Here is an 11,643-nt window from a genome sequence, read left to right on the forward strand (position 1 = left end):
TAACATCAAGTCATATTTGTATAGCTGAATATATAAAGCTAGCACCTACAAACAACACGCCCCTATGATCGTGGATCGTGTATCAATGTAGTTAATCTACAATACCTACTACGACTGTATTGGCGCTGGCGATAACAAAAACGATTTTAACTTTTCAGTTCTATTTCAATCGTGTTAAATTAACACGTCGAAGTCTTCCATTGCGCAAAATATGCATAAAATACATAAATAATAACTTTTCAATTGAATCAGATGGGCAGTTTTATTGTTACTTTTGAAATATTCGGTACTTACCACTTTTTTAACAATCTGAATGAGACTGATTTCAAACATTTTAAAATTTTAAAGGCAAAATATGCCTTGAGGTGTTGTAAATGTAATGGAGGAAAATGTGTACAAAAAATAAAATGTAAGTTCATAATTACCACAGTCAATTTGTTTGTCTGAATGCAAACAAATTGGCCGGGCTGATCATTAATCTACTAAAGAAAACTAATTGAAGAGTTCGCTCGTCCTATAGTTTTTCGATGCTACAAATGAATAAGGAAAACCGTTGTGTGTGGAATTTTAATGAGTATTTTTATGTGAAAATGCTGAAATGGCACATTTACTAAATTGCCTGCAGAGAGCGTTTCTCGCGATCCGTTTTACTGCCACGTTAATTGCATTGTAAACGAAATTGCAGTGCTAGTCAGCTATGCATTTGAAAGTTATACTTTTTTTTAGATCGCTTAATTTAAAAGATAATGCATAAGGACAAAGTCTACGATTTCATTGCAAAATGCGAGGAATTTTAGTTATTTACTACCTTTAAATATACTACCTTCTTAGTAATTATTATTCGGAGTGAGACATTGCATTCCAATTGATGCACCCTAAATTAACTATAACTAGTTACTACTAGTAATGCGTCTTTAAAAAAATTTGCGTATTCCGAAATCAAAATCAAGTCTTACAATCTATACCAATATTATAAAGATGAAGAGTTTGTTTGTTTGTTTGAACGCGCTAATCTCAGGAACTACTGGTTTGATTTGAGTAATTCTTTCGGTGTTAGATAGCCCATTCATCAACGAAGGCTATAGGCTATATATCATCACGCTAAGACAGGAGCGGAGCCACGCGGGTGAAACCGCGGAGCTAGTAGGACCTAGTATTAATATAAAAGTTGTTAAAAACAATTCCATATACTTACGCTGATGAGTTCTATAATAAAATAAAATTGAATTTTTAGGAAAATATTTACGAAAAAAAATACATTTTTCGTGTCTAGCTACTGCTATTGCCTATTTCACACAGTTGTACAGTACTCCACTTGAATGCAAACAGAAATCCGATCAAAATCACGTCCAATCCAAAAATATGACGAGCATGACATCCATTATATTTTTCTCAGTGACCTACATACTCAGTCATGGAAACACAGGGTGAATTCACACACAAAATAACGTATGCTCGAAAGATAATAATGTTGTATCAAAATAAATGGGAAACCATAATCATGCCACTATCTTTATATGTTATGTAGGTATAACATATTTCAGTTTTGAATAAGGACGTTATATAGGTTGTATGGTTTACAGTAATAACTGTATTGAATTTTTCTCTTTATCATAAGAAATTACTTAGATAATATTAAGTCGCATAAAAGAAAAACTTACATAATTGCCTTCAGGGTAAGTCTATAAGAAGAATTTTAAGAAATACCCTGAAGAAATTCTTACGTTGATAAACGAGAAGGCGGGACACCTGGATGACAAGTCACTCTCTGCCCCCAAGCATCCGTAAAATAAGGATATTTAGACATCAAAGTGGAAAAATATTTTTTGGAATACTTTCGAATTGATCCTGGATGTACACGAGAGCTTGATGACGGTTTAACAATAAAATATATCCCAAAATTTCACCAAATAACACTGTACCCATGTCAAGATCCTTTCATAACCGGCGTGACAGTGCGCTAAAATTTCCATTCAAAGTTGGTGTAAGTTGAGTAACTAAAAATTATGATTACATTTTCAGGTCTTGGTATATTCTTGAAATTTATTATAAAGTACTGTTTCGCATCGCTCTCCTAATTAGATAACACTCGAATCGTAAATTTAACTTGCGAGTTGTGCTAATGGGAACTGACAGTCGTAATGGTGGATGGCGTCATGGTACAATTTGCATTTACACTGGTTACACTGGGGCTATTGAGATTATGGTGGCGTTGATTCACTGGACTTGTAAGCACTATTATTATAATATAGAGAGAGACTTTGGTGTTGTGATATAGTATTTATGGAAATAAAAAAGAATGACAACATTTGCAGAAATTTAAACTATTTCGGGAGTTTAAAGTTCGCCAATTCAATTAAATATAATTTTTCCTTAAATCTATATTGTTTTCGCTCTTTTAAATGCAGGAAGTACCTTATAATTTATAACAAAAGATGATATTTTAATAACCCTCATTAAATAGGATGTTTATTTTATTGGAGGTTATCAATTCGGCCGGTATGTTTTTTTTTATTTTTTTATGTATGTACACCGATTACTCAGAGGTTTCTGAACCGATTTACGTGATTATTTTTTTGTTCGATGTGGGATGGTGTCGAATTGGTCCTATATCATGACATACGTATATCATGATTTGACGATGGAATCGGAAGGTGGCCATAGGAAATCAGTTATCAGTACTATATTGACTCAACTTTATCAAGTTTGGGCTCGTTTGATTCGTGTTGAAAAATACACAAAAGTATTGAATAAAAATAACTGCGTTAAAAACAACCGACTTCAAAAACGCTTTTGAAGTTGGTTGTTTTTAACGCAGTTATTTTTATGAATGTTGAATTTCTTAAATAAATAATTTATTTTAAAACGTACAAACTATACGTATTTAGTTATAATTTTTGTTTTCGCTTAATTAACTAGTTACTGGTTTTACTATTTGAATTCAACAAACTATTATTCGTTAACATGTGTCGTAATAGTAAATTACTAGTACCGTAGACTAGTACAAACACTACTAGTACAACTAAAACAAGCAGCACTACCAATGACCTATTATGACCTATTATACTAGTAGACGCGGCATACGCCAACATCATTGCATTAAAAAACAGCGTAATTAATACATACCTACTTACTAACGCATTATCACCAATACAGTTGTTCTCTCTTTCACTCTCACGCACGAGACATAATACATGTCTCACTCATGTACTTCGTAATAACAACTGCCGATTAAAATACAAAAAGAACGTCCAGCCACGACGCTGAATGGTGCGTGACTAAGTGAAACTCGGGCACTTACCTGAGTTTTTTCTTGCCAAAATAGAGAGCGGGTAACGTATCTAGCTCTTTTATATTATATCATAGAGCACTACTAGTACAAACTTATATCGAATAGTCAAATGTAGACAATTCAAAAGTTCAATTAGCATTGTACGTAGTTAGTTCAAATCCTCAAAATGGTTTCATATTGGGAGAGTAATTCGAGTACTTGCCCGCGCGTATCGTAAATAAGCCTTTGAGAAATCAAAATTCAAAGCGAAAATCGTTTAATATCTGCGGTGACCTACATTGGTTTCGGACATGAGAGGAGACAGGGTTAATATTACCGCTATTGAATAACGAGGAGCCGCAGATTTATAGGAGCGGATAATTAATTGAGACGACTGTTTTAGTGCTGTGGTTTAACTCGTGAAACTTAATGAGGTCATCCTGTATACTTATTTACATGCGTACTGCGTGATGTAATGTTGGTTAGCGGTTAGTCATTACTCATTATGTTGATGTAAGTGCAGTTTTGCTACATACTGATATAGAATACGAATTGTATCGTGATGTAGTTACACCATAGATAATATAATACTATACGGTACACCTAGTTAAGAATAAATGAATAAAACGATGAAAATATAAAACAACAGTCAAACGAAAAAATTGGACAGCTGAAAAACGATATGAAAAGAATACGCTACTATATAGTTATATATTTTGTAATTTCAAGAATATGATGATTTGGAGCTTCTTGAGAATGTGTGTAGTTAAATCTTTTCAAAGGACCAGTTCTGCCTTTAATGAGAATTGGACGTTAAGTTTTATTTGTTATTCAGGATTAAATCTTGGGATTCATTGCCCTGCCATATATTACATTTCCCCTTCACTGGCTGTAACTTTTCAAAGGTGCGTGACTGAACAGATTGTTATACCAATTTACCTTTCAGAACATACCGGAAAATTAAATGCCGGAACGTTGTTGCGACGTGTTTCATTAATTTTATTTATGTTTATTAAGATTTATGACATTGTTGTCATACATTTTCGTATGTATGAATAAATTAGATAGTGATAACTTTCGACGAATCATGAATATGAGCGACGCACCATAGGCTTTTATGTTCTATGTTGAAGGCTGAATAATAAAATTATTTCAGCGACTTTGGTCGTTACCTATTAATTTTATGGACGAAGTATAATTATCAAGCGATGAAGTAAATGGCGTAAATAAGAATTTATTGAGCTTAAAGGTTCATAAATCTTGAATGTGGTTACTGCTTTTATTATCCTACGCAGAAGGAAACCGAAAATGTTCCAGTGCTATGGCAGAAATCTTTGGATATCCAATATGTAGGTAGGTGATGTGTTTTAAGATTGGTAGTTAGTTACATCATGTCACATTATATAGGTACCTCAAAAGTATTAATCAGATCTGCTAAGTAGTTCTTTGATCATATTGACATTTCTTTAATAGAGGAAACTAATTAATTTCAGAATTGAGAGTTTTAAGGAAATTTCCTTTTAAATTATAGTTACTTAGTAAAAGTTTTTAATAATAATAAATCTTTGGGTGATAATACTATACGAGCGGTTTTCCCGCCGCGGGAATCCGCTTCTGAACCGCACTAGTCACAATTTAATATGAAAGTTGTATGCTGCATACTACACTGCGCGGTTTCCCGTCGCGGTTCACAGGCGGGACAAATTCGACCGCCGCATGCAGCGTCAAACCGCCGCTGATAACCGGCGCTTTAAACTACACGGGCGGTTTCCCGCTACGCTACATCATTCGGCGCGGGACCTTGGCGCTCGCTCGTGATGTTCAAATGAACAGAAAACAGCGATAAACCGCGTCCCGTGTAGTTTAATGGTCTGCGGCAGCTTTGGCGAGCGGATTCCCGCGGCGGGAAAACCGCTCGTATAGTATCACCCTTCGGAAATTATTAGGGATGTAACGATACATGATTTTGCCGATACGATACCGATACCGATATTTGTAGTCATGTATCGGCGATACCGATACCGATATCGATGGCTTGGTAGAAAAATAAATAGTGAATTATGCATAAAAAGTTACCAACATTTAACAGAGACTCAACTGTTAATCGTATTCTTTTAAATAAAAATGCTAAATCAAAAAACAACAAAAGTATTTATTTTACAAAGTCAGTTAAACTTTAAGTAATACACATACAATCAGTATCTAATAAAAGTTTACTATTGGTAGAGTTTTTTCAGAAAACAAAGTGCGCACGCGCGGGTGGCCTCCCGCATCGTTCATTGGGCGCGGTTTTTTTGATTGTTTGATATCGGTATCGGTTGTTTTATTATCGGTGATACCGATATATCGGCTTGCCGATTATATCGGCCGATATATCGGTATCGGTATCGGTATCGTTACATCCCTACAAATTATATAACATGCCCAGTGAAAGGCTTTAACGAAAGAATTTAATTATTATCCTTTTGTATCAGTTCAATTATTTTATACAAATTGACATCGTTAAAAGTTTCAAAAATAGATCTTCATTTTATAAATAAATAGGACCAAATTATGCAGTCTTTCGTAGAAGCGAATATACATTTTCATAAAACACGAAAAAATAATAGTAACCTCGGATTTTATTTCTTTTTTCACTCTTACCTCACCAGTCACCATACGTTTACATGCTGCGATTTAAATCCATCTAGTTTTGCATACAAAATGGCAAAACATAAATTTTGTTCATGCCAAAAGTTTTCAAACGTTATTTCTATTCTGCACGAACTAAAAATGTTCTAGATTTCTTCACAGTACGTAGGATAAAATTGCTATGCAAACTTTTAGATTAATGAATGTATTGTAAATAATAGCATATTATTACCTTCATGTTTCATAAATCATTTACTTATATTCCTGATCTTTTACTTATATTTCCACAATCTACATGCACGAAGAAAACAGAAACACAAATATCCCCATCGCACTTGATACATTTATCGCATAAATAACAAGGGCGTCATTTATAAAGGCACGCTCCACGCACCTAAACTGCACTTTGTATACACAAACTGCCGTGGTTGTACACCCCACATGTGGGCTTGTATCGCCACAAACACGTCACGGGCTAGCCGAAGTGGCAACTGGGTCATATTTATCATTTCATGGAGAGGCGTCAAATTGACGCGTTGTTGCCGTAATTCGTGCAGTTCCTGGACATAACAGTGTCCATTGAATAAACATGGCAGATACTTAGGTTTTCATTATTGGTTAGAACGTTAAAGCTTTTTTTTTTGTTTAAGAGATTACAGAATACAAAGATACTTAGGTTACTTGAATTTTATGGTCGCATATGCTTAGTTTGAATTCCGGTTTACTAAATTATGGCTTCTAATGGTAAAGTTATTAAGTCTTAATGTGTGGTGCGATTTTTTCTACCTTTAATTGTAGCTCAAAAATTATAATATTATGCTTAATAGAGATAGATTCACTCTAAAAGAAAAACCAGCCATGTTCACGAGAAGGACCCCGTAGGTTTTGATTCCCTTGCGAATACCGAAAATTATTATTTGGATATTGGTATTTGAGATATCGGTAAAATAAACATCACAGGAAATTCATTTCCACGTATTTTTCTATAATTGCCTGTCAATTATCCAACAATGTGTAAAACTGTTTGCTTCCATATTACCAGTGGGGTTATCGGATTTCAAATGGGATAAAGACTAATCCTTGGAATGAACCCAAAGCGGTAACAGAGATTATATTATCTAAATTATATGCAGTACATTCTCGACTGATATCATTTCTTTAACGCTTGATGTGGTGTTATAATAATTAGTTTACAAACATTTACTTCATGAGTCATGACACCTCTAATTTTAGCATATAAATAAAAATAACATAGCTAAATATTGCTTGAAATAATTTATATGTACTACTTTGTAGTAGTTAGTTTGTATCTCAAGATATTCGAGACTTTAGTGGGTAGGTACCTTTATTGTAAATAATTTAGTCTCGTCGTCAACAAGACATTCATAATTTTGTTCTAATGCTAGAAGTTTAATGTTTCTTATTAATTATTAAAACCTTGTCTCCAGAGTCACTGATTATGAGATGCGTTTTCTATATAAATTGCTCAGATATAAATTAACATGAAAATTAAAAATGTAATATTGTCAACCATATCTTTAACAGTTCAAAGATTAGGCAAGTCATTTAGCTTTTTGAACAAATTAAGGGTATTGTTACATTTTATAACTCAAATATTTATCTAAAAATCCTTTGACTTGGACTCCAGTGATGGGTTGTGACGGGTTCAAATGAAACTTGAGAGAAGTTTGTGTTAAAGACATCCGCTAGCCCCGGGGTCGGGTTTGGTTCATGAGCAAGGAGTAGATGATGAATAGCTTTAGGAATACCTACTATATAGTACTACTGGTAATAGGTCTCAGAGCATTAGCATAGCCTTTATTTTAGTTACTCTTATACGACGTAATTATTGATTTATCTCTACAATTTTTGTAAACAAAAACGTAGACCTCACTTAATATCTGCAGAACTGGTTTAAAGGCGAGCAGATAAAGAATAAACGATTCAAAAGTCAAAAATCCATCATCCATAAATGGACCTGCTGGGCGCTGGTTGAATTTCAGCTACGATAAAGACAGTCAAATAGGTAATGATGGCGTCACCGAGATAATAAAAATTATAATTTATATTAAAAATAGAAACAATTAGGTATTTAGAGTTTCTAAGAGAAGTGTCACGGTATAAAATAAATCATGAAGCAAACTGGTAATTATTATTAGGTCATTAGATCAAATTTATTCATTCTTAAAGTAACTCCTAATTTAGATATTCAACGCTGACCTAAAAATGTATAATGTAACTAATTCAGTAAATTTAAATAGCATAAATACAGAAGAAAAAGCGCCTAGAAAACTTTCAGCTATAAGTATTAATTAAAACGTTTTACAAATTGTATGCTCGGTCCAAGCTTTATAAGTTGGCACGGTACTTTATTTGCATTTTTTATTCTGAAGAATTCAATTTGAATTTTAATCTTCGCAAGTTTTATCTATGCTCTTAGAGAGAAGGTAGGATGAGGTGGTTTTGTTTATGATAAATTGCGGTCGACGTTTATGGGTGTAAGGTCCGGTGTCCCAACTATATGAGACGTATATATAAGGGTCGAAAATATATTATACATTTATACTTCAATTATGGAATATTCTATTTCTTTCAGTCATATTTTTATTCACAGTTTTTGTTATTATATATTCATTGATGTTATTTAAGATGATCTCAGTAGTTTTTAAACACATTTACAAAGAAAATGTGTCTTAAGAATTTAAACCTAAAACACTTTTTTAGTGAACAATAGGTGTTTAATAAACCTAATGCTTATGAAATGTATGCGAGCTATATGATTTCAGAATTTAAGCCCATGATTTCGTGTTGCTAGCTCATCTTCTTAATTACACCCAAAATAAATGTATTTTCACTTTAACTTTTACCATACCTACTACAAATAGGCTATGACGGAAAATCCAACCCACGCTAATGTGAAGTTTTCTAACCTTATTTTTCAGCTATACGGTACCTAACCACAAATTCTAAATACTCCAGAGGATTTCGTGCTTCGCATCGAATATAAATAATTAAAAATGGTATCGAATATCTTTTATTTTCTATAACACCTACAACCAAATGCTTAAAGTAATCGTGATAACAAGTCAACTATGAAATATGACTAAATATTTGGAAATATACAAATATTTCTCATCCTCCATGAAATCGTAAACATGTTTAATGATAAAAATTCAAAAGATAAAAGATAATTATCATCATCTTTTAATATTAGTATAGCTAAGGTTTAAAAATTTTAAAGTAGGTGATTATATTTTGTCTATTAAACGGTAATATCTTCATTTAAGTATCGTTTGGTACTTCTTTGCATCTCCTCGGGATCCTCTCAATGACCTAATTTCCTTCACAAAACTAGGCCACAACTGTAACAAGTCATATCTTTTGTTTTTTTCTACTCTCCCTAAAACAATAATATTTATTTATGCAAATCATCATGGTTATAAAGTTGGATGAATTACCTTAAAAAATCAAAATTATTAAGATTCTTTTCACGTGGAAAGAAGAATTGGACAGAGATATACAATCATGTAGAAACAATGATTCCTAAACTGCTACAACGATTTTAGATGTAAAATAATATATTAATGTTTTAATTAAGTTAATGGTCTTCAAGCTCAGAAATAAATAGACATTCGTTGTTGCCTTTATATTTATAGTACCTAGCAGCAGTAAAAATGTGATTACACTTTTTACAGGCTAGATTTATCACCTACCTAATTAATAAAAAAGTATATATAGCTCTACACGGTTTCTGTGTCTATAAATACAATCTTTGTTTGCTCAAATCACAAAGCTGGAAGGAAGCATGATGTATGGACACGCTCTGAACTCAATAATGCTAATTAGAGAAACGGCCAGCACATCAAAGACTGAATTGAGTGACTAATTGAAATCAGGATTGGCCAATTTAAAATTAATTTTGTGGGAAACAATTTAACAAACAATTGCGAATACCATATTACATCCATACCTAATATTAGAAATGCGAAAGTAACTCTGTCTGTCTGTCTGTTACTCAATCACGCCTAAACTACTGAACCAATTTTCATGAAATTTGTATGGAGATATTTTGATACCCGAGACAGGACATACTGCTTGGGCTACTTTTTATCCCGGGAAAATGACGCAATCCCGGAAAGCCCACGGGAACGGGAACTATGCGGGTTTGTCTTTGACTGCGCGGGCGAAGCCGCAGGCGGAAACCTAGTTCTTTATATAAATTTAGATTTCTATTTTATAGGCGGTAGAATGAGACAACGAAGTCTAGCAAAACACCAATAAATGTAAATTCTAGGATTCGGGACGGCTTACTTAGAGTTTCATGAACTAAAATGTAGACTTTTCCTAGTCGTACTTTTAATGCAGTTGTTTTAGTGGCAATAATAAAACGGACTCTTATTGAATTATTTTCTAGTGCGATGCTCAACTGATGTATCTACTCGTATAAGTACAAATATATGCGATGATTGATATTTTGCAGCAACGCGACATCATCGATCCGAAATTGCAGTCAGACCACAATAATTTCATACTTTTTTATACTATACCAGATACAAGTGTAAAGGAAATTTCTACTATTATTGAAAAATTGTGTACGTTGTTGCTAAAATTAGTGCATTCACATATTTAAAATGTAAAATGTGTCACGGCCAGGAACAAGGTAAAATTATTAATTTATATTCATATGTATCTAATTCTTGATCTAATTATAAATTGTGACATTGGTAGGCATATTTTGTAGTTTTTAAGCTGTAATGTAGCTGTAACAAAAAATAATGTTGAATATACTTATAGTATGAACTAATGTTGAATTACGCATATTTTTAACATCTTGGTAACAACAACTCACATAGCGCTACTGGCTCGCCTGTGCAACAGCTGCAGGAGGCTGCCGTCGGCGGCCGAGGAGCAGAGGCTTCGCGAGCGTGCTCGTCTCTCATTACGGTCCCCACGCTCGCGCCATCTCGTCACCAACGACTCCAGGCACAGCATTGCGCCACCATCGCACACCATCCGTCTTACGATCCCTTCTAACTCTTAATTACTTCCACACTCACGAACAAAATACTTATACGGCGTAGCAGCCGCAGCTCTATTATACGAACAATCTTTTCATGAATATTCCGACGCAATTAAAATCATACTAATGTCTTATGTACTCATTTGCATGTTACGTTCCGTAAGTACAGTTTGAGTACCTTCCACACGATCACAATGCACAATTTCTCTACACGAAAGTAATCGCAGCTGACTAACGATCACCGATTTGTTTGTTAACACAACACTGAAAAAACAATGGTAGCGGAGCTTTGGGTCAAAATATATATTTTTCGAAAATATCACATATAGTTTTAAGAAACGTTTGAAAAATGATGTATAGTTTGTTTCGGATAATATTCAAGTTTCCCGCGTTTCAAGGCGAGTATTTTGGTGAAGCCATGCGCCGCTCTCGGGTGCTACTTGAAGACTGAAAATTGCCTGCAAACGCTTCGGCGATGGGGTAGGCCATGTAACCTTATGACACCCTTCGCCCTTACTATGCATGTAGCTATGCCCTGATTGTGTCAAACTTCTTTCAAGTTCTTTTGATAAACGATTTGCGTGAACTATAAATAGTAATTAGTCATCGCACTTAGACAGATAGATATAAGTAAAAAGTAAGGTTTTTTTGATTTAGCTTTTGCTTTAAAGGGCTGTTAACAATGGTTTTAACATAGAATTACGGGTAACGGTTCGATATT

At 33.8% G+C, this 11,643-nt stretch overlaps 1 protein-coding gene across 1 annotated transcript in view; it reads right to left on the reverse strand.

The window, feature by feature from the left end:
* Nucleotides 1-11,355, reverse strand: part of LOC123701324 (GTPase-activating Rap/Ran-GAP domain-like protein 3) — a 51,248-nt gene extending 39,893 nt beyond the window's left edge. The window contains exon 1 of the mRNA XM_045648758.1: nt 10,752-11,355. Within this exon, the coding sequence (XP_045504714.1) occupies nt 10,752-10,915 (164 nt within the window). The 5' untranslated portion in view covers nt 10,916-11,355. The remainder of the gene's footprint in view (nt 1-10,751) is intronic.
* Nucleotides 11,356-11,643: the final 288 nt, after the last annotated feature.

The sequence above is a fragment of the Colias croceus genome, chromosome 2 (genome assembly GCF_905220415.1).
Source record: "Colias croceus chromosome 2, ilColCroc2.1".
NCBI lineage: Eukaryota > Metazoa > Arthropoda > Insecta > Lepidoptera > Pieridae > Colias > Colias croceus.